A 24,528-nucleotide genomic window follows, 5' to 3' on the forward strand; every position below is an offset into this window, starting at 1 on the left:
GTCTTGGATCATCTTGATAGCATCCCCTTCGGTGGCTGAGCTCTTCAAAGAATCATCCACATAAAAGTTTTTCTTGACAGCTTGACATACACTGGCAGCAAACTCAGACTGATGATCTTCAGCGCCTTTTCTCAGCGCTTAGCTTGCACAGCTTGGAGAGCCGTTCACCAAACAGGTGAACGGTCATCCTGTGCTCCACTAGGTCCTTAGTGACGTCTCCATTTGGCCACCAGAGAAAAAGGAGGAAGTCCGGGTCTTCTTTTGCAACCTTTACCTGGTGAAACATGGCTTGTATATCGCCCATGAATGCTACAGGTTCCTCTCTGAAGCGAAACAGGACTCCAAGCAGTGAGCAGGTAAGGTTAGGGCCCTGAAGCAGTTCCTTATTCAATGATGCTCCTTGAAAGGTGGCTCCACAATCAAACACGACCCGAAGGGTTCCTTTCCTTGGGTGATGGACCGCATGGTGGGGAATGTACCACACTCTGCCAGGTTTGCCTTGAAGCTTCTGCTGGGGCACAGGCTCTGCGTAGTTGTTAGCGATAAGGCTATTCACATACTGTGCGTACTCCTGGTGTAAGCTGTCACTACTCAAGAACCTTCTTCTTAAGCCCTGCATCCTTTGCTTCACCACAGCCAAGTTTTTGGGCAGAGAAACACCCCTTTTCTTGAAGGGTAACTTTAAACAGTACCTTCCATCTTGCAGCACTGCTGAATGCTCCATGATCTCCATGAATTTGATGTCGTCTCGAGACATTTCCTTTTCCTCTGTAGCCTTCTCACTGAAATCATGGTTGTATTGACTAACAAGCATGTCTTCGAGCCTTTGCAGAGAGATGCGGTTCACTGTGGCGGAGGATAATGATGCATCGGCCGGCGTTTAACACATGTGCTTTTTATACCTGGGTATGTGTGCACGCAACTTAACTGGCCATTGAAGATTGTAGCGCTAAAGATCCCTCTTTTGTTGGGCGCCTTGCAGTTGTCGGATGGTCCCTTGTACTCCTTGTCACCAGAAGGTCCAAACTAAATATCGAACTGATGCGGGGTTTTTGACTAAATTGTAAAGGAGTTCGGTCTAACACTGAACTACAGAGGTGCCTGAGACCGGGGAAGACCTGGCTGACGCGCTCGATGTTAAAATGCTATGCTCACTTGATTGCCCTGTGCTAAACAAAACAAACGCATGTAGACAATCTTGATGCGGAAATCCAAAGTGGTCCATTTATTCCCATACAGCACATTGTCCACAGCAGTTCCATCCTCATAGCAACAAGGGGCCGCGCGCAAGCGGTCAAAAACCCTTTGCCCTTCCGGGTCAAACACCTGCCAACAACATGGTATTTCCTACCTACAGTGGGGCAAAAAAGTATTTAGTCAGCCACCAATTGTACAAGTTCTCCCACTTAAAAAGATGAGAGAGGCCTGTAATCTTCATCATAGGTACACTTCGACTATGAGAGATAGAATGGGGAGAAAGAATCCAGGAAATCACATTGTAGGATTTTTAATGAATTAATTGGTAAATTCCTCGGTAAAATAAGTATTTGGTCACCTACAAACAAGCAAGATTTCTGGCTTTCACAGACCTGTAACTTTTTCTTTAAGAGGCTCCTCTGTCCTCCACTCATTACCTGTATTAATAGCACCTGTTTGAACTCGTTATCAGTATAAAAGACACCTGTCCACAACCTCAAACAGTCACACTCCAAACTCCACTATGGCCAAGACCAAAGAGCTGTCAAAGGACACCAGAAACAAAATTGTAGACCTGCACCAGGCTGGGAAGACTGAATCTGCAATAGGTAAGCAGCTTGTTGTGAAGAAATCAACTGTGGGAGCAATTATTAGAAAATGGAAGACATACAAAACCACTGATAATCTCCCTCGATCTGGGGCTCCACGCAAGATCTCACCCCGTGGGGTCAAAATGATCACAAGAAGGGTGAGCAAACATCCCAGAACCACACGGGGGGACCTAGTGAATGACCTGCAGAGAGCTGGGACCAAAGTAACAAAGGCTACCATCAGTAACACACTACGCCGCCAGGGACTCAAATCCTGCAGTGCCAGACGTGTCCCCCTGCTTAAGCCAGAACATGTCCAGGCCTGTCTGAAGTTTGCTATAGAGCATTTGGATGATCCAGAAGAGGATTGGGAGAATGTCATCTGGTCAGATGAAATCAAAATAGAACTTTTTGGTAAAAACTCAACTGGTCGTGTTTGGAGGAGAAAGAAAACTGAATGGCATCCAAAGGATACCATACCTACTGTGAAGCATGGGGGTGGAAACATCATGCTTTGGGGCTGTTTTTCTGTAAAGGGACCAGGACGACTGATCCGTCTAAAGGAAAGAATGAATGGGGCCATGTATCGTGAGATTTTGAGTGAAAACCTCCTTCCATCAGCAAGGGCATTGAAGATGAAATGTGGCTGGGTCTTTCAGCATGACAATGATCCCAAACACACCGCCCGGGCAACGAAGGAGTGGCTTCGTAAGAAGCATTTCAAGGTCCTGGAGTGGCCTAGCCAGTCTCCAGATCTCAACCCCATAGAAAATCTTTGGAGGGAGTTGAAAGTCTGTGTTGCCCAGCGACAGCCCCAAAACATCACTGCTCTAGAGGAGATCTGCATGGAGGAATGGGCCAAAATACCAGCAACAGTGTGTGAAAACATTGTGAAGACTTACAGAAAACGTTTGACCTCTGTCACTGCAAACAAAGGGTATATAACAAAGTATTGAGATGAACTTTTGTTATTGACCGAATACTTATTTTCCACCATAATTTGCAAATAAATTCTTTAAAAATCAGACAATGTGATTTTCTGGATTTGTTTTTCTCATTTTGTCTCTCATAGTTGAGGTATACCTATGATGAAAATAACAGGCCTCTCTCATCTTTTTAAGTGGGAGAACTTGCACAATTGGTGGCTGACTAAATACTTTTTTGCCCCACTGTATATACCTGAGGTCAATTTGCAGACATGCGCCACCCAGTGTAACACAAACAAAATTACGACATAAAAAGTCCCCTGTTGCTTTCCGTTGCTATGAGACTCGTAAAAGCTGGATGTATTTGCATAAATAATAAATCCTGCACTAATGTAACGGGAAGACCACATTTGCAGCTGCCCCCCAGCGTTCCCTGACTGGCATTTTGCACGATTGCCAAAGCTTATTCTGTACGGGACACTTCGGTGGCTACATCCATCCTTTACTGTAATAATGGCACAAGGGCTACCTTGTAGCCCTTGTGCCATGATTCCTTGATTCAACGCCACTGATTCGCCCTTTCAGCTGTATCAGACAAATCAGACAGTTAGAGGGGTATCTTTTCAGGGTGTACACAGATAGCGAGAGGGCTAGTGAGCTTCTATTGCTGCCAGATATCCCACCAACTGGAGAGATAGAATGTCAGGTTGATGTAAGATGTAAAATCTCATCAAAACTGCCATGGGAGTAATGGTGTCTCAGATTTGGGAGACGGAAATATGTTTAACTGAAGCGTGAATGAATATACAGTACATTAAAACTATTCCCAGACTAGGCTGGGACTGACCGCAAGAGTTTCTGATGATTTCAAATCAAATGACTGCTGCAACACTCACACAACAACCTTCAGACGATTTCCCCAAGATTCTCTAAAGATCTTTGTCTTGGACATGAAAATCCTAGTTAAAGGTCACAGGTTTCTACAGTACATTGTTTAAAAGTTACAAAAAAATAATAACATTTTAATAAAGGCAAACACGCAAACAAAAACAGAAAGACGATCACTGACTGACCTGGGCCACCTCGGGGGCAGCATGTACCAGATGCCAGACATAACCGTTGAGCTCATCTTTCCTCCTATCAGCCATAGCTTCCCCTCGCGAACGGCCAATCACAAAGCGGCTAGGGAAGCTTGGGTTGGATAAAGTGGCAGTAGGGGGTTATTTACATGATTTTGCAGAGGCTGGAGTTTTGCAATGCAGTGTGTGCGTGCACGGGCATGTATGTGCCTACCTGGGAAGCTTCGAGGAAGGGAAGATGAGCCGCAGTTTGCTATGCAGTTCATGGAACTCCTCAAAGGTTCTCTGGACCAGCGAAGTCCCCTTCTGGTCTTCTCTGTCCACCTTCACCACAAAGGACTGTGCCGGGAAACACAAAGCATACCCGACCTTGAACCCTTTCACCAATACCCCCCGGACTAGATAGCTAGTCTGAGCAGATTTACTATCATTATTATCAGATTGTAATTCATATTAAGCATTAATTTAGTGTACTAATTGCCTTGACTGGTCTGGAGAATTTGATTATTATAATCCTCAGAATTCTATGATTATTAGATTTCAAGTGCATCGAAATTAGATTTTATGGTGCATCGAAATGATAAAGGGCAAACTCTGTACAAAGACTGTGCAAAACAATGTAGGAAGAAAAAAGTAAATGAAATGATATAAATCAGAAAAAGAAAAGCAAAAAATCGAATCAAAGAGATATTGTATGTATGTATGTATGTACAGTATGTATGTATTTATTAGGGGTGTGCATCTCTCCCTTATAAAATGATCCGATACGTATCTTGATACATGGGCTACGATACGATTCAGGGACGATACATTTTAGTACGGAACAATTCAGTGTGATTCAATGCAACCTGATACAGCTCTTAACATTTGTTTAATGTACACATTGATTTTCCATTATAAACTAAAATGAGCCAATTCTATGAAAGTGCATCTTAATTATCTGACGATTTCTGTTTTGTATTTTTGGCAATTTTTATAAATACAAATTATATATATTATATAGATGATATTATAGATAAATATCTGACATTTTAATTGTATTAATTTTTTCCTATTTTCTTACCTGGTGAAAATAAACCAATTCTGATTCTCAAAGCGGCATTGCTTACTTTCAAATAGATATATTTCATAGACCAGGGAATCCCATGTAATTTTGTTACTTTATGGCATTTAGATATAATAATATCTAATATATTGTGATTCTGATATAGTAATAAATAATATAATATTGTAAAGACCCTGGATGCGTTGGTTACTGTGGGGGGTTCACAAGTCTCGCGAGAGGGAATGTGCACGCACGATCTGGTATGGGGGTTTGTGTGTGTTGCCAGACAGAGTGAGGAGTGAGAGAGCGCAAGGGAGAAGTGTTCGGTTGTCGGTTCAAAGGCGTGAATGTAACATGACTTGTAACGTAAGATCAGTGAGTCTTCCACAGCAGCTTTGTTTATACTAAAGTAGCATTAGAAGCAAAGCTTCAGTCAACCGACTAGTAACTTTAAACATCTTCAATTGTGTTTATTTATTTTTATTGCAATATCAAGGCGACTGGAAATGCAAAGCATGTCGCGGATCGCGGGGGGCACTTACGTATCCCTTGCTGGGGCTGTAGGTGCGTATGTGGCGGCACACGTAGAGGTTGCGGATGAGCCCATCACTCTTGGCGGTGTGGATGCGCGGAGCGAAGGAAAGCACAGGGCGCTCCTCGGAGGAGGCGAACTTCATCTGAGCCAGGTTGTGGATGAAGAAGTTCAGCTTGGTGGCCACACTGCCCAGGCTGGACTCGATCAACCTGGAACCAAGAGGGACACGGGGGCGAGTGGTCACTACGTTCACTTTGTTATCACTGGTGTTGCGAATACATGGAATTAGATTAGCGACCACAACCCCATTTTCCTTCTGGAGGAAACTTGAAAACATATTGAGACTTCTTGGAGGTGACCTTTGGCAAAATCATTCACTCTGTTTATGTACAGTATATGTGTGTGGTTATGTGCATCCTTACCGAGTGAAGTACATAGTCGCATCTGCCTCAGACTCGTGGGGTCTCAAAGCATCATACACATACTTTAGATCCTCCAGGTCCGACAGCTCCGGAATACCACTTGACAACATCTTTAAAACACATACACACACAAAGTTAACTCAACTTTATTTTGTATGTGCAATCATTTTCTAGCATTATAGCATAGCTGTGACTGAACTATGCAGACGTTGTTTGAATATTTCACAATCTCAGTGGGCATGATTTGTAAACCACGAGTCAACATTAATCAAGAGACTCAATGCAACATTATGCTCATGCTTGCATAAGGGAGCTATACAGTATCTACTTTGGGACTACTGTATATACACTATGTTCCAACCCAATTCTTATTCCACCAGATGCCCGGTGCTCATTCCATCAGAATTACGTTTCTTAAAATTTTCAAAGTATTTAGATTCAATAAAAGAAGAATCCTCAAAATGTCTTTGATATGTTTCTTAATAACTAACATGGGAAAACAAGCAAATTTTTCTCCAGAGAGAATGCACACACCATGTAATGCACTTCATAAGTCAATGCCGTCACTCTTTGTCAGAATAGCACATACTAGAAGCTGAGAATCAGCAATGGAGCCAAGTAATAAAATAATATCATAAATACTATGTAAACATTGACAGAAAGAAATGATGACTTAATTTTTGGACTATTATTTTTTGCACATTTAAACTATTCAATGCTTTTCTTATGGCATTCCCTGCTGCAATATTGATTCCACAGTCACCACCGTGTGTTTTGGACAGATAACTGCTTTCAGCAACAAACCTTTTCAAAATGTCCAACTCTTACTAAAATGGCACGTGTCGAAAGAAATTCCGTATCGTCGGCCAGAACTGGCACACCCAATAGTCTATTGAGCAGGCCAGCCAGTGACTGCTGCCTCACAGCAAGAAGGTCCTGGGTTCGATTCCCGCCTGGGGCGCTGTTGGCACCGTGCTCCGGCGGGTTATCTCCCAAATAGGAGCCTTTATGTGTGGAGTTTGCATGTTCTCCCCGTGCTCACATGGGGTTTCCTCCACCTCACGTCAGTAAGGACCCCCACCAAAAACATGCACCCATTATCGTCTGACCAGCGATGGACACTTATCACCTGGTCCCCGGGCGCGTCCACGTATGCTGCCCACTGCTCCTGGCTGTGCCCCCAGAGGAAGGACAAGCCAGGATGGGTCAAATGCAGAGGAACCATTTCACCGGCCACCATCAAAGCATGTGCGTGTGTGTGTGTGTGTGTGTGCAAGCATGTGTTGTAGTGTGGTGTATTGCGTGACAAATAAAGACTGTTTCTTCTTCTTCTTCTAGATGGGGGAAATATTTCTCTATACAGTGTCATCAACACCTACGTCCAAGTAGCCATCCTACTTTCTATTCACATATTAAAGTACAATGGACGATAGTACAAATATGTAGTATGCCATCACAGATGCGGTTCTCATGTTTTTCTCCCATCCCTGACACCTACCAGACCCAGAAGGTTGAGGAAGAGATGTGCATGCTTGCGGATCAGGTTGTACGCCTCGCAGCAGAGGTCTACAAAATCATGGAAGCGGCTGGAAGGCTTGTCCCCCCCGTTGATGACATAGGCCATGTCGGAGGTGAAGACGAACGGGGCACGGTCCCTGCAGTGGCAGTCGATCCCAACAGAATTAACAGAGCTGAAGAATTGGATCACACTATTACTATTTATTTATTAAGTATACAGGTAACTCCTCACTTAACAACCTACCTGTTTAATGACCATTCAGACTTAGGACCAGCTCTCCGACCAGTCGGTATTGTGCGCTGCATACAATACCGAGAATCTCATCGCACATCGCCCTCAATATACTATATACATCTCATCGCGCATCACCGTTCTCAGTCTTGTTCCTGCAGTCTGTCAGTATTCACTACACTAGCATTCGCAATTGCCACGCCCCCTTACCGTGAAATAACACGGGTTCTCGCTTATTGACCGATGCGCTTAACAACCTGGTCCTATGAACGGAACTCGGTCGTTAAGTGAGGAGTAGCTGAATACTGTGCTAATACTGTGTGTAAAAAATAAAATAAAAATCTATAGGACTATACATAATCCATGAACCTTTACAATGTTTCAAACTTTCTTATCTTCACCCACTAAAAGTCTCCATCTTACCGTTTGATGTTACCAAACATCTGAGCGTGTCCCAGGAACTTTCCAAAGTCTATGTGGAACATGTGGCCACTGGTCTTCAGCATGATGTTGTCGTTGTGGCGGTCGCAGATGCCCAGAATGTACGTCGCAACGCAGCAGCCTGCGCACGAGTAGATGAAGTTCTCCACTGCCTGTGGTTCGGACATACAGTATGGTGTTAGTGGAAACGAAAGAATGAAGAGAAGGTTTTAACCCGATACTCTAGGTCAATCCATATCACCCAAAGAGTAGTATGGGTGACATAGACACATGGTACTGATCGCATTTCTGAGTCCTTATATGTGAAGTAAAATTCTCCAATCCCATTCCCCATCATGCCAATCGCACTTAATTTCAAGGCAATCGTCATTTTTGGTGTATTCCCCTCGGGTAGTTAAGTTTGCGTTTAACGGTGAACACTGACCACCGCAACTAAAAGTCCAAGCCTGACTTATCTAAACTTCACCAGTCAACAATTTGAAACATTTCCTGAATGGCCGTCCTTCCCATGGAGTTTGGGTCCAAACATGCTTCTATTGTAATATGGTGGCTAGCCTGCGATACGTTGGGGTTGTAGACCACTCTTCAACTCATGTGGAATTCCACGTAGGAAGCGATGTCGGAGAAGGTGCTAAAGCATAGACAGACATACCTTTTCGTACTGGTCATCAGCAGGGTTATGCTTCTGCAGCCAGTCGGCCAGCGGACGGTCTTTGAAAGATCCAGTGACCCCGTGCTCCACCTGGATCTTCCTCAGTGTCTCCGCTTGCGGTATCATCTCCACCATGCCTGGGGATGGAAGGAAGCCAAGTGAAACACAGGAAGACATCTGCTGTGAAAAAAAAAACAAAAACCTGTACTGGTTGGATATCCAATATTGTATCGGTTGGATATCCGGCCCATATTGGCCCGTCAGATAAGAGTGTGTCGATCGGGTGACTTGTCCGGGGCCACAAATAAGGCATAATTGATGCCAGGCAATCCTGGGGAACATATTCAAATGTTCTGTTTACCTTGCTGTCAGCTCTGAAATAACATACCATTTTTAAGAATTACGAGCTGGATTAATGTACCAGATGTTGGCAACGCAGTTGGATATTTGGCTTCATTGCTTGCCAGAAAAGTTTTGACAAGCTGGTTGAACCATTACCCCGTTTGCAAAATAGTAGAACTCCTCTCCTACCTTAACCCGAATGTGTTTCCTCTGATGTCGCACAACCTACAGTATTGGAGCAAGGGGGGGGTGGTGCTTCTAGGGAGTGCCTGCACCTGGTGTCCGTGTGTTGGTTTGAGGCGTGGTTGTGGGTTTGGGGCTCAGGTTGGGCTGGGGGTTGCGTCTTTGGGTTCGGATCTTTGCCCCGTGGTCAGCGGGTTGGCACGCCGCTGGGGTCACCCGCCCTGTGAGCGGGGTGGCGGGGCTTGTGTGTCCTTCTGCGTCCCATTGGGAGGGGGTGGCCTGTCGTCCCGGGGCTGGTTAGGTGTCTGGTCCTGTGACCTGGGGGCCTGAGCCTGGCCTGGTGTGCTCAGTGCGGGGCTCACCATGTGGCCTCCCTCGGTGGGGGGGTGGACTCCTGTCGTCGCACCGCGCTGCCGGGGTACCGGTCCTCTGGCTCTCTCAGTGCGCAGGGCGCTCGTCGCTGGGGGGGGGCGTCTGCCGCCCTCTGTCCTGTGGTCCACATGCTTAGTGGTCAGGGGCTAACCAGGGGCGCGATGTTGGCGCGGAGCTGCTCGGCATGGCGGACCGCTCTGTGCCTGTGGCTGGGTGCCTCCAGGTACGGGAGCTGGGCATGCTATGGCGCCATCGGGTCCGCTCCGCTCCTGCCCCGAAGGGCTTCCCGTCCGTCCCGAAATTGTAATCCCACTCATATCAGCCTAGAACACAAACACTCGCACACCAATGCTACTCCGAACAACACTCCACCAGACCAGGGTCTGTCGGGTAGGACGGGTGCGAGTGATTCTGGTTTGACTTGCATGGAGGGTTCGCATCTCAACACCCGGCAATTTTAACTGCAAGGCCGGGCGTGGGGGTCGCGCCGCGGGCTTCTGGCTTCTCTAGGGGCCCGGGGGTCTTCTGTGGCTACGGAGCGGGGGGGCTTCGGGATCCTTTCCGCTGCTTGGAGGCGCCACAGCATAATACTGACCGTATACACCAGAACCAATTTGGATAAGCCCTGTGCATTCACTGGATGACACATCACATCACAGCATGCATGCACGCACACGCACACACACACCTGCTTTGAACGCACTCCAGCACCCTCCTGGTTGCATTCCTTCCCTTTTCTGCCTCATTTACTGCCACAACTATGACAGGAAGAGGCCATGTGCTCTATTTCTATTCAAGTTTTCCTGGAACAAATTAATTCTGTTTTTCAATACATTGTTGTCTGATGTTTACGTTTTCTGTGTACATGTTGTTTGGTTCTATGTTTAATTGTCTCACCCGTGGTGAATCTCCCCCGTTTGGAGTAGTGGTTAGTTATTTATAGACACAAACATGGTAAAATACACCGCGTTCCAAATTATTATGCAAATGCTATTTTTCTTTGATTTTCCTAAATAGTAGATGCAAATGACAGTCAATATAAAGTATATAAGTCATCAACATTCAAATGTTATTGAACAAAACTCCCAATGATAACAGTATGTTTTTCAAAAATAAAAAACTCAAAATGCAGTGTTCCAAATTATTATGCACAACAGTGTTTCAAAACATTTAATATGTTGTAAAGAACTGAAAATGGTCATCTGTTGAATTTGCATCATTAGGAGGTCATATTTACTGAAATCAAAAGCTATTTCAATCAAAAACATCTTAACAGGCCAAGTTACATGTTAAAATAGGACCCCTTCTTTGATATCACCTTCACAATCCTTGCATCCATTGAACTTGTGAGTTTTTGGAGAGTTTCTGCTTGAATTTCTTTGTAAGATGTCAGAATAGCCTCCTAGAACTACTGTTTTGATGCGAACTGCCTCCCACCCTCATATATCTTTTGCTTGAGGATGCTTCAAAGGTTCTCAATAGGGTTGAGGTCAGGGGAGGATGGGGGCCACACCATGAGTTTCTCTCCTTTTATGCCCATAGCAGCCAAGGACGCAGAGATATTCTTTGCAGCATGAGATGGTGCATTGTCATGCATGAAGATGATTTTGCTACGGAAGGCACGTACTCCTTTTTGTACCATGGAAGAAAGATATATATACTGTACTTTGCCAAGGTCATTTTTACACCTTCAGGGACCCCAAAGGGGCCTACCAGCTCTCTCCCCATGATTCCGGCCCAAAACATGACTCCACCACCTCCTTGCGGACGTTGCAGCCTTGTTGGGACATGGTGGCCATCCACCAACCATCCACTACTCCATCCATTTGGACCATCCAGGGTTGCACGGCACTCATCAGTAAACAAGACTGTTTGAAAATGAGTCTTCATGTATTTCTGGGCCCACTGCAACCGTTTCTGCTTGTGAGCATTGGTTAGGGGTGGCCCAAAAGTAGGTTTATGCACAACTGCAATCCTCTGGAGCATCCTACACCTTGAGGTTTGCGGGACTCCAGAGGCACGAGCAGCTTTAAATACCTGTTTGCCGCTATTTAATGGCATTTTAGCAGCTGCTCTCTCCGATGAATTTGTCCGGCAGAAACCTTCCTCATTATGCCTTTATCTGCACAAACCCATCTGTGCTCTGAATCAGCCACAAATCTCTTCACAGTATGATGATCATGCTTAAGTTTTTGTGAAATATCTAATGTTTTCATACCTTGTCCAAGGCATTGCACTATTTGATGCTTTTCGGCAGCAGAGAGATCCCTTTTCTTTCCCATATTGCTTGAAACCTGTGACCTGCTTAATAATGTGGAACGTCCTTCTAAAGTAGTTTTCCTTGAATTGGGCTCACCTGGCAAACTAATTATCACAGGTGTCTGAGATTGATTTCAGTGATCCAAAGAGCCTTGAGACACAATACCATCCATGAGTTTAATTGAAAAACAAAAAATGTAATGTTTATAATAATTTGTAACACGTTCTCCACAGAGGGGGATTGGTGGCACTCTGTATAACAAAAAACTGTGCTCTTGTCATCCACAGGACAGTTATTACAGAAGTTCATGATGATTTAAGGATTAATAATGAGTTGCATTGCAGTTTCAGAACTTGAACTCCACTTGCAACTCTGTCCTAGATGCAACAGCATACAAATACTCTGTGTTGTATGCCTAGTCTGCTGACAGCACAGGTAAAACACACACACACACACACACACACACACACACACACACACACACACACACACACACACACACACACACACACACACACACACACACACACACACACACACACACACACACACACACGACTCACCATGGATAACAGAGAATTCCACCCCAAATCTTCCAATCACATCCAGATTTGGGGTCATGTGATCTTGCTGTCCTGAAATTTTTCTAAACAATGGACATCTAAGCGCAGTGGACCAAGGCAAAGGAGCTTGGTTTGATTACATCTTTCTCTGGTATGTCAGAGTGTTGAGAACAACTGGTCGATTAAAATAGTTGGATAAATACTAAAACACATTAGTTTACTTCAGGTGAAGTGAATATCTCAGTGAACAGATATTTATTAGAACATGTTAGCTAGCAGACTATTTGTTGCTATGATAACACCCCAGCCGTAGCTAGACGAAGGAGAACTGAGAGAACGATCCCTTCCTAAATTTTAAACCATCAAGTTGACTAGCTTAGAAAGAAAGTTTTAACACACCAGGCTTCATATAAAGCAGAGGTCTCAACCTTAAATTACCTGGGGGCCACCGGCCAGGTTGTTGTCTCCTAGGGGAGCGTCAGAACATTTTGCCTAACCTTTTTTCAATGTTTGCAGACACCTGGCAGCGCTTCTGATGAGACAGATGAGCCACATTTGGTTTGAGGGAGCATGCAGTGGACACGATCAGAATGGCCTGGAGATCGGTCAGGTCTGTCTTCTGACTTATTAAAGTTCATTGTGGAGAAGAGTTTCTCTAATCTAGCCACTGCCGGTTCCAAGCCCAGATGAATAGAGAGGTTCTGTCAGGAAGGGCATCCGGCGTAAAAACCATGCCAAATCAAACATGCGGACAACAAATCTGATTTCCATACCGGATCGGTCGAGGCCCGTGTTAACAAGACCGCCACTGGTGCCGTTAACCAAAAGGGTGCCGGCGGAAATTGATGGGGTGATAATGAATGTGGTCAGTGCATAAGCTCCACAAGTTGAGTGTGAGATGGAAGAGAAAGAACAATTCTTTAGTGAGTCGGATGTAGTGGTGGAGAGTGTCCCCAAGGGAGCAAGAGTGGTCGTTGGGCATGTTGGCGAAGGGATCAGAGACATAGGTGATGAGAAAGTGATGTGTAGGTATGATGTCAAGGACAGGAATATGGAAGGACAGATGGCGGTGGATTTCGTCAAAAGGATGGAATTGGCTGTTGTGAATACATATTTCAAGAAGGGAGAGGAACACAGGGTAACATACAAGAGTGGAGGAAGGTGCACACAGGAAGACTACATCTTATGCAGGTCATACAATCTGAAAGAGATTAGTGACTGCAAAGTGGTGGTAGGGTAGTGTGTTGCTAGGCAGCATCGGATGGTGGTCTGTAGGATGACCCTGGAGGCCAAGAAGAGGAAGAGAGTGAAAGAATAGCCGAAGATAAAATTGTTAAAGTTGAAAAAGGAGGAGTGTTGCATGCAATTTAGGGAAGAGGTAAGGCAGGCAATAGGTGGGAATGAACGGTTACCAGATGACTGGGAAACAACTACAGAAGTGGTGAGGGAGACGGCCAAGAAGGTACTCGGTGTATCATGCGGGAAGAGGAAGGAAGACAAGGACTCTTGGTGGTGGAATGAGGAAGTACAGGAGAGCATAAATCACAAGAGGTTGGCGAATAAGAAATGGGATAGTCAGAGAGATGAAGAAAGTAGAATACAAGCTGATGTGGTGCAGGGCGAAGAGAGAAGTGGCAAAGGCAAAGGAAAAGGCATACGACGAGTTGTATGAGAGGGTGGACAGTAAGGAAGGAGAAAAGGACTTGTACCGAGACAAGGGACCAAGCTGGGAAGGATGTACAGCAGGTTAGGGTGATGAAGGATAATGATGGGAATGTGCTGACTAGTGAGGAGAGTGTGTTGAGAAGGTGGAAGGAGTACTTTGAGGAGTTGATAAATGAAGAAAATGAGAGGGAGAGAAAAGTGGATCATGTGGGGATAGGGTATCAAGAAGTGCCGCAAATTAGCAAGGATTAGGTGATAACAGAATTAAAAAAGATGAAGAGTGGAAAGGCAGTTGGCCCAGATGACATACCTGGGGAAGCATGGAAATGTTTAGGGGAGATGGCAGTGGCGTTCCTAACGAGACTGTTTAATACCATCCTGGAAAGGGAGAGGATGCCGGAGGAGTGGAGAAGAAGTGTACAGGTACCCATCTTCAAGAATAAGGGAGACGTACAGAGCTGTAGTAACTACAGGGGAATAAAGTTGATCAGCCACAGCATGAAGCTATGGGAAAGGGTAGTGGAGGCTAGGATAAGAGGAGAGGCGGGGATCAGCAAGCAGCAGTATGGTTTCATGCCAGGAAAGAGTACTCCAGATGCAACGTTTGCTTTGAGAATGCTGATAGAAAAGTACAGGGAAGGCCAGAGGTAGTTGCACTGCGTCTTTGTGGATTTAGAGAAAGCATATGATAGGGTGCCGACAGAGGAAGTGTGGTATTGCATGAGGAAGTCAGGGGTGGCAGAGAAGTACGTAAGAGTGGTACAGGATATGTATGGGGGCAGTCAGACAGTAGTAAGGTGTGCAGTAGGCGTGACGAAGGCATCCAAAGTGGAGGTGGGATTGCATCAAGGATCAGCTCTGAGCCCTTTCTTGTTTGTAATGGTGATGGACAGGTTAACAGATGAAATCAGGCAGGAGTCTCCGTGGACTATGATGTTCGCTGATGACATTGTGATCTGTAACGAGAGTAGGGAGCAGGTTGAGGAGAGCCTGGAGAAGTGGAGGCAGCATTAGAGAGAAGAGGAATGAAAGTCAGCAGGAGTAAGACAGAATACATGTGCCTGAATGGGAGGGAGGGCGGTGAAAAGCTGAGAATGCAAGGAGTGGAGGTGGAGAAGGCGGATGAGTTCAAGTCCTTGGGGTCGACCATCCAAAGCAGCAGAGAGTGCAGGAGAGAGGTGTAGATGAGAGTACAGGCCGGGTGGAGTGGGTGGAGTGATCTGTGACAGAATGGTCCCAGCAAGAGTGAAGGATGTTGTACTTCTATGTTGTACGGTTTAGAGGCTGTGGCACTGAAAAAAAGGCAGGTGTTCGAACAGGAGGTGGCAAATTTGAGGATGTTGAGATTTTCATTGGGAGTGAAAAGGACGGACAGGATTAAGAATGAGTACATTAGAGGGACAGCTCAGGTTGGACAGTTTGGTGGAAAAGTGAGAGAGGCCAGATTGAGATGGTTTGGACACGTGTGTAGGAGAGATGAGAGTTGGTAGAAGGATGCTGAAGATGGAGCTGCCAGGCAAGAGGAAAAGAGGAAGGCCAAAGAGAAGGTTTATGGATGTGGTGAGGGAGGACATGCAGGCGGTTGGTGTAACGGAGGAAGATGCGCAGAACATAACGTATTGGAGGCAGATGATCCTCTGTGGTGACCCCTAACGGGAGCAGCCGAAAGAAAAAGAAGATCATGGAGAATAGTTTCTCACAAAGGTATGTGCGTCCAAACAGACACATGACCCACTTGAACAGTTTGGAAAATTTCCGAGCGAGCTAACCGTTCCAGAGCTGTCCAATCATCTCATTGTTTCTTTATGCCCAGTTGGTTTGGGCCCTGCAGCTTCAGACTGAGTATGTTCAGCTTCAGTATGATGTCAACATAAAAATGGTATGTCCATCATCCACCTGGAATCATCTAATGAAGCTGTAAAATATGCAGGCCAAATTCTCAAGAGGACGAAGAACCTCTTGAGAACACTGCCCCAGCTCAGCCAGCCAGCGCACCTCTGTAAGTACAGAACATCACCATAAACTGCTTCAATCTACCCCAAAAAGGCATGGAACACGCGGTGCTGCAAGCCCCTCAATGCATTTCACTACGACTGACATAACAGCATAGTGAAAGTGGGATCTTCATTCTCTTCCTCCAGCTATTTCTGAAATAGTGCCGTGACAGACCAGCATGCTCAATTGCGTTCGATAACTGCTTAAATATATCCTTGGCTGTAGTTTTACTATGCATCACGCTCCAACCCTTCAGTCACTTCAAACTGGTCATTAATATCCCTGAAGAATAAAATCTTCACCATAAAATCTTTCAGAAACTATCCTTCAATAAATAGCTTTCCTGCTAACATAGCTGGCTTCTGTCACTGCATTTTGCTTGCTGAAAGAAAGCTTGTTGCATGGACAGGCCTCTCCGAAAGCTGAGCATCTTGTCTTTCCTTCTCCTCTCCCTTATAGCTAGCATACTGCTCCGGATGTTTAGTTAAGCAGTGCCTTTTGAGATTGTATTCCTTGAGAACGGCAACTTTCTCAATTGAAGATGAGACAGGTAGCAGTCTCGCTTAGTCAACTGTGCTGCAGGTCAGCCTTTCTTTTGGGTATAGAGACATTTTGGTGTAAGGTGTCAGCATCGGAGTGCTGTTGGTTCGAGCTAAAATGTTCATGTTGACCAGTTGCGCAGTTAGGCGCAGCTTGGTAAATGTTAAATGTGAATTAAAAAGTCTATTTTAATGCTCAATGCTTTGCAGCCTTGCTAGAAAATTAAATTATTACTTAAATACAATTACTATAAGACTGAGGAAAAATCTAAATGGGAAAATAAGAACATTTTTATTTGTGGGCCAGATTAAACAATAAATTCTAACCATGTGGCGGGCCTTATGAAATTGTCTCACAGGCCGGATCTGGCCCTCGGGCCGGTAGTTTGAGACCCCTGAAGTGTTAATATTATTTTAACTCAATGATCACACCCTGTAATGTCATGTTCTATTGGACAGAGCACAGTGTATTGTGGAACCACAAATGCCCCGGATACAAAAAAAGTAAGGTCAGAGCCAGTGCCCTTGGACTCTCAGGACAAACTACCTGAAGCAGCTATACATGTAATGCTGAGTTCAGACTACGTGATTCTGGCCTGATTTTTGACTCACTGACAGGTTTTTGGAGATCGCTGAGCAAAGCCCCAGACCGGAGGAAAATCCTAGTGTGCTCCCCTGAGCAATTAGCGTGTGGTGTGAACTGCTCAAAATGCGATCTGACTGCTCACAGATGCTAGCGAGATATCAACCATATTTAATATCAGGTTGTGTCGGGATTGAATCGGAAGTGAGGCAATAAGCTACAGCCAATGAGAGCAGAGTGGGACTGGAGAAGGAGAGACACGGAGCGCAGCGCACGGAGCAGCAGCCAGAAACGCACAACATACCTATTTTACTTTTCTTCTCTAGGTTTTTAATATATTTAAATTCTGCTTTTATCCATTTTTTTTTTTACAATGATCCAGAATATAATTAAGTATCATCCTGTCCCGTGCATGGTATTGCGTAATTTCTGGTGTCAATTCTCTTGTGGGTTTTTGTGACTAAACGTAGTTTGGAGACCAGACAAACTCGTTGGGGATTCCTCTTGGTGTAAGATCTTCTAATGCGTGACCACCTGTCCCCGAACAGTCATATCGTGTGCAAACCACAAGACTACAAGATTCCCAATCACAAGACAGAAAATTTTGTTGTGTGAATAGTACAGCGATCTGATGACTTTGAAAGTCGTGTAGTGTGCCCATGGTTTGTCTTTATTTCAACTGATTAGAAATGTGTTAAGTGTGACTGACCAGGGCCTAGTTTACCAGAACCATTATCTGATAAAGCAGAAATGTTGTGGGATGCTGAAGAGAAACCCAGCCAGGTGAAAGATATATCAATTTTAATGATTTGACTATCAGATTACCCATACACTGTACTTTCCATGACTGAAGGGCTTATTCTTTGAAGTGTGATACTGTACAGGCAACATAAATGTATGCATGAATCTGCGATACATTCTTTGTTTGCAGTGGAAGAAATTTTAAATAAATCCAAGAATGTGACAAAAGTATTCCAGCGTGAATTCAAAGCTGTCAACATCAGCAAGACATCTGGCTCTGGGGTCGATGATATACAGTATAGAGTTTGCTATTGGGGTTTGCTTTAGAATATCTAAAAAAAGCCAGCAGCCTCTCCACATGCTAGGTTCTTCAATTACATTATATTTCATTTCTTATTTTATTCATGCTCTTTTGATTAAAATTGATTATTTAATTGGAATTGTGATCTGTGTATGATTTCAATAGCACTTGCAATAAAATTACTAAATTTTGATGAAACAGAGGAACTTGATTTTCTGTGTTAATATGTTCTGATTGGCTGAAATTCACAGTTTGCTGTGTTGCCCATAGGCTTGTTGAACAGTGTCTCATCATGTTACTGGTTAATATTTAAGTTGTCAGTTGATACGTGTATCAGGGCTTTAAGAGTGTTAAAGGGGATTTTTTTCTAAAGGATAGTCAGAGATTAGTTTGTATTTTAAAGCAGTATAAGACCTTCAACTCCAAAACAATTACCATACATTTTTTTGCAAGAACAAAAAAAAAAAAGACATTGAAAGAATTATTCTTTGGAAAACCAGTATCTAAGTTGACAGTCAGTATCGCTGACAGAAACAAAGATTTTCAGCCAACACACAACCCGACTAAATGTACTGCCGTTGTTGTCCCCACCTCTCCCTCTCCCTGTAGAGAAGCATCTGAAGATCACCATCCTCATATCCAGGCCCTCCTGAATCCAGATTCTGTTCATGATGCGGATGATCTGCAGGGTCAGCATGTCCTGTCGCAGGTCGTCTCCTGACTGGGTGACAAGTGAGGTTGCCAAGGTGCAAGAATATTTGTTAATGTGTAGAAGGAAAAAATTAATAAAATAAAATATGAATTATAAAAAAATAATAATTTCACTTTCAGGATTAGATAATTTTTTATTTTTTTTTTAATGATGGATTAACATTCTTAAGCAGGAATTTCATTTGATTTGGACAATTAACTGATACGAACTGCTTCTTTTGATATGCTCTTGAAGTGCTCTCACTGACTTTAACCATCGAGCATGACTCATCAACATAGAGGAAACAGAACATTTTGTTGTTTTTCTTTAAAATCTGACAGATTTATTTCCCTAGTATCTGGTATATTCTCTGATAGACTATTTTAGCCTGGTATTGAAACATCTATGAAAAATGAACAAACTTTTAAAGTGTGATGACTGTTTTTGTGATAAAATGTGAATTTTCAAAAATAATCATGATGCAGGCAAAGTGATGCAGTTCACGTCGTAGTACTGTATACCATAGAAGATATTTCAAGTTCTGCTGCTGCAACTATGGAAAATGTTAATATGTCTGATGAAAGCCAAAGAAATGCATCAAACAGCTAATTCAAAAAGAAAAATCACGAGTGCCAGTGCTGCATTTGACAGACAGAAGATTGTTAAAGAGACCAACACATAGGAGTATTGGTATATGGGAGTTGAAGTATGACAGAGAGCTGTTGTGTGTTGTCTCTTGAGAGACTTGCCAACATGCCAAAGCTATACTATAAGTTATCCTTTGAAATAATGTATTTCTAAATGTTGGGCATTAACACCTATGTTAGTTAGGTGGTCAGTGCGCATGAATACCTTAAATATGACATTGATGTTGTCTCCATGCGGGTCGACGTTCTGGAAGGACAGCTTCAAAGGTACGGCATTAGAGTTGAAGAAGGAACATGACTGTTGGTACACAATAATTCACACACACACATACACAGACACACACACAGACACAGACACACACACACACTTAGGGTCTTGGGACAGATTTGGACATATGTAAACCCTTAAAGGGTTCGCCATTTTTCAACCCAGGCCTCATTAAAACGTTGATTGCCATCAATCAGAACTGTTCATATCACAACCTCAATGAAGGCTTTGCTATTGAGAAATGTACCAGCTTAAATGCAGTCCAATGGGGCAAATGATTATGTCTAAAAAAACATGTTAAATCTCCTTGACAAAAAACCAGAAGCTCACAATCATGTCGGATAAGCGTCATATGTTAATATGTTATACTGAAAGAAATGGCTACAAACCGTGCATTTTGTTAGGTATTTCAGGGTTTTATTGACGAAAGTTGTCCCGCTCCCAATGGCAACCTGCTGTAGTCAATGTTACCTTTGATATGATGTGATATTACTGATGTGTTTTACACATGTGCCTAAAACGCGAGTTTCCCTTTTTGGGAAAGGAGATTTAATGTCTTCACAAAATATTCAGATAGTTCATTAACACCTCATAAGATCGGACAGCCACAACTCTTCATACTGGTGTATGTGACAGTTCTCAAACCAATAACTACACAATTGATCCCCGAGCAAGATCTTGAGTGATTTTGTATGGAAAAGCATCGATAGGTATTTAACTTCTCTCCAGTAAATATAAACTGGACTTTGTCTGTGTTTTTATTTTTTGTACCTGGATGTTGATAGCTTTGACAAGCATGGCGGGATTGAGGGGCAGTCGACATTTGGAATTCACAGTGAAGAACTGCCTCACCTCCTCTAGACCCTCTCTCAGAATGGCCTGCACACACACACACAGACACACACAAATATACCAAGGGCTTTTTTCCCCCTTCCACTTTACTGAATGGGCGAGACGGACTTGGAACGTAACATAATGATTGGTATAGAATACATAGACAGGGTTCAGTGTGTCATTTAATATCTAACATGTTTGATATACTGTAGATCTTGACATCTTCCCTTTTCCGGGAAAGCAGGTTTCCTGGTCTGTATGAAAAGTCTCCGATCATTTAATGATACATTATTAAAACAAACAAAGAAACCAAAAAAATGTATGGTGAGGTTTATTACATGCTAGGGCTGTGTGATATGACAATAAATATCATAACATGATAGAAAAATTACTATTGTATATACTGTATATTAGGGATGCAACGGTACAAGGTATGTTATTGAACAGTTCGGTACGCCCCCTACGGTTCTATACGCAGACGTGAACCACGGTTTTACCGCATCACGGTAGAAGTCCACCCGATGCGTTGGTACAGGCGAGGCGCGGCATGCCGTATGTGCTGCTTCCTATTCAATCCACTGCTGTGGCTCCACTGGTCACATCAATCCTGCGGGGGTCCACGTGGAGCCGCGTGGCATTTCTCTATTTTTGCGAGAGGTCTATTGTTTTCAACTGCACACGGCTATGCAGCCTTTTCAATAGATACACGAGATGAAAGTACATAGAAATGTTTTTGTAAAGAATGCAATTAATCAAGGTGTCCTGTCTGAAAATAACTCCCTGGGAGTTTATATTTAAATTATCCACTATCCTGGACACCTCCCATCCAATCAGATGAACTTGTGCAAATTATAAAAATTTATTTATTGCGGTGTTGTGTAAAATTCTGTCATTTAAATATTGATAACTTTTCAATCGATTTTTCTTATTCAATATTAAGTGAAAACACACTGGTTCCATATAAAAACAGAATTGTTTCTTTTCTTTGTATTTGTTTATAACTACAATACCACATGGCAGGCCAGCAGGCCCTAAAGGGGGCAGCCCCCCCAGCTGGCTATCTGGCAGTGGGCTAACAACCTACTCCAGAGAACCTCTCCTTGTTACGAAACCAATCAGAAATAGCCGGACTGACCCTTGGTATCGGCCCTTGCATGCCCCTGACTCACGAACAATCAATCTCCGACATCCCTTCCGTGTTGCCACATGGAATGTGCAAACACTTTGACGCACAGGACACGCTACTCGTCTTGTTACATCTCCATCGCGGGACTCTGCGAATCACGCTGGCGCGATAGCGGTGAGAAGAAAGAGGGAGACCACAGTTACATCTGGAGCGGCTCAAATGATAACAGAGGGCTATATGGTGTTGCCCTAGCAATGCCATGCCATGTTAGGAAATCCCTTATAGGATGGACCCCAGTCAGCGAATGGCTGCTAACCGCCCGTTTCCACCCCCAACACGGCAAGTTTACAGTCATTGTTGCCTATGCACCAACAGAGGTCGCAGACGACCAGGCAAAGAACACTTTCTTTGCATCTGGCCATCCAGCAATTACCCCCTCATGACATCACTATTGTGCTAGCAGACTTCAACGCCACCGTCTCCTCTGCTTCTTGGGACTCGCAGACCAAAAACATCATTGGCCTAGAATCTCCAGATCCCATCAACAAACCACAACGGTGACTGCCTCCAGCATCTATGCTGTGCTGGGGCCCTATCTATTGTAGACACGTGGTTCCCCAGGAAGAACATACACGAATGGACATTGTATAGCAATGATGGCAAAACCCGCAAGGCCTTAGATCACTTCATCATCTCCAGTCGCTGGAAATCCAGTGTTACCAACTGCCGTGTGTATCGTGGAGCCCAGCTAGGCAACACGGACCACCGATTATTGGTTGCCCAGTTGAGACTGAAGTTAAAGGCTGTTCCATCATCACGGGCACCACCTCGACTGAGATCCTAACATCTCCAGGATCCAACCATCACCTCAGTGTTTACCCGCCCTATCTCCAACCGGTATAATGCCCTGGCCAAAGAAGAACTCACCAACTGAAACCTTTTCGTGTCCACAATTAACCAGGCAGCTGCTGACTCCATCCGACGCCCTGACCATACACCTAGGCACCCCTGGATAACACCAACAACGCTAGAAATCATAGAGCTCTGTAGAGCAGCAGGTCTTAGGGGCGACATGACTGAATACCGTCGCCTAAATCGCATACGCAACAAGAAGACAGGGAGAGATTCTGGCAAGGAGAAGCAGAATGCCTGGAGTCTGCCGCCAAAAATAACAACTTCTCCCAAGTGTATCGAACCCTGAGGCAAGTGAAATCAGGCCCCCAACAGAAGGCAGTCCAGGTAAAGGACAAACAGGGTATCATATTGAACTCTGAGGATGAATGCATCAGCCGCTGGAAGGTGCACTTCAGTGACCTTCTGCATCACCCCGCACCCCAAACCGACCCCACTCTCACCATTTCATCTGAAAATGCCAGCGCAAATGACAACTGCAGCATAGACCCCGTCACAAAAGTAGAGGTCATGCAAGCTCTGACCAAACGCAAACGAGAAATGACAGAGCCCCTGGTATCTGCAACATCACAGCTGAAATGATGAAATTGGGCAGTGACAACACCATGACTGGCTCACCGAAATCATCAATCATGTCTGGATAACTGAGCACCCCCCGGAAGACTGGACCAGGGGTATCATCCTCCCCTTCTGGAAACATAAGGGTGATAAAATGGTCTGCAGCAACCACAGAGGCATCACACTCCTGTCTATCCCAGGCAAGATCTTCACCCGCATACTTCTCACCCGGGCCCTTCCGGCCATTAGAATCGAAAGACGCCCCCAACAGGCGGGCTTCATGCTAACCGCTCCACAACTGACCAGATCTCTGCCCTCCACCTCATCATTGAGAAGGTACACGAGTTCCGCCAAAACAGACACCTCTACATTGCCTTTCTTGATCTTAAGGCAGCTTTTGACACCGTGGACCACTCCTCCCTCTGGAAGATCCTCACCAATCTTGGAGCTCCAAGAAAGATTACCTCTCTCTTCCAAAAGCTCTACAGGGATGCTGAAAGTTGTGTGTCAATGGCACAAACTCTACCTGGTTCCCAATCAACAGCGGAGTGGGGCAGGGATGCGTAGCTGCACCAGACCTTTTTAACTGCATCATCGACCACCTGATGGAACGGATATGTGCACGTATTCCTGTGGTTTAACTAGGCAGTTACACCCTCACAGATCTGGAATACGCGGACGACACCACACTATTCTGCTCCACTCTTGACCAGCTAAAAGAAACCTTGGAAACCTACCAAGAGGAAGCCAACAAACTGGGTCTGAAGGTCAGCTGGCCCCCCTCTGCTGCATATCAGTGGAGAAGAGGTTGAGTTTGTGACCTCCTTCACCTACCTCGGGTCCATCATCACCAACGATGGCAACATTTCACAAGAAATAAACAGGAGACGTGCCCTGGCAGCCAGTGCCATGAAAACACTTTGGAAGCCGCTGTGGAGACACCACTCCATATCAAGAGCGACCAAACTAAGGATTTATAACATCTCAGTCCTCTCCATCCTCCTCTACAGAGCAGAAACCTGGCCTCTCAACAAGACCCTGGCTGCCAGAATCGATGGCTTTGACACCAGAGCACTGCGCTCAATAGAGGGGATAAAATGGCAAGATAGGGTTTCCAACATCATGCTGCGGGAACCCACCTAACAGCCCCCTACATCCCACCTGGCAGCACAGCATCGGATGCACTGGTATGGTTATGTCAAAAGGCTCCCCTCGGATCACCCTACTCACGCTATCCTCCACTTCCAACCCAAAGCTGCCGGCTGGAAACGCCCCCGCGGTGCCCCCCGCACCCGATGGATTGATGCCGTC

General features: G+C 44.7%; 1 protein-coding gene across 1 annotated transcript in view; it reads right to left on the reverse strand.

Annotated features, from left to right (window-relative positions):
* The window catches only part of pik3c2b (phosphatidylinositol-4-phosphate 3-kinase, catalytic subunit type 2 beta), a 107,845-nt gene that overhangs the window by 9,820 nt on the left and 73,497 nt on the right, over nucleotides 1-24,528 (reverse strand). Inside the window, exons 20-29 of the mRNA XM_080000177.1 lie at nucleotides 20,559-20,666; nucleotides 19,725-19,817; nucleotides 18,773-18,902; nucleotides 8,638-8,774; nucleotides 7,968-8,137; nucleotides 7,293-7,449; nucleotides 5,795-5,904; nucleotides 5,380-5,581; nucleotides 4,007-4,131; nucleotides 3,787-3,904 (exon numbers count right to left, since the gene is read on the reverse strand). Coding sequence (XP_079856303.1) covers nucleotides 3,787-3,904; nucleotides 4,007-4,131; nucleotides 5,380-5,581; nucleotides 5,795-5,904; nucleotides 7,293-7,449; nucleotides 7,968-8,137; nucleotides 8,638-8,774; nucleotides 18,773-18,902; nucleotides 19,725-19,817; nucleotides 20,559-20,666 — 1,350 coding nt within the window. The remainder of the gene's footprint in view (nucleotides 1-3,786; nucleotides 3,905-4,006; nucleotides 4,132-5,379; nucleotides 5,582-5,794; nucleotides 5,905-7,292; nucleotides 7,450-7,967; nucleotides 8,138-8,637; nucleotides 8,775-18,772; nucleotides 18,903-19,724; nucleotides 19,818-20,558; nucleotides 20,667-24,528) is intronic.

The sequence above is a fragment of the Zeus faber genome, assembly GCF_960531495.2.
Source record: "Zeus faber genome assembly, chromosome: 5".
Classification (NCBI taxonomy): domain Eukaryota; kingdom Metazoa; phylum Chordata; class Actinopteri; order Zeiformes; family Zeidae; genus Zeus; species Zeus faber.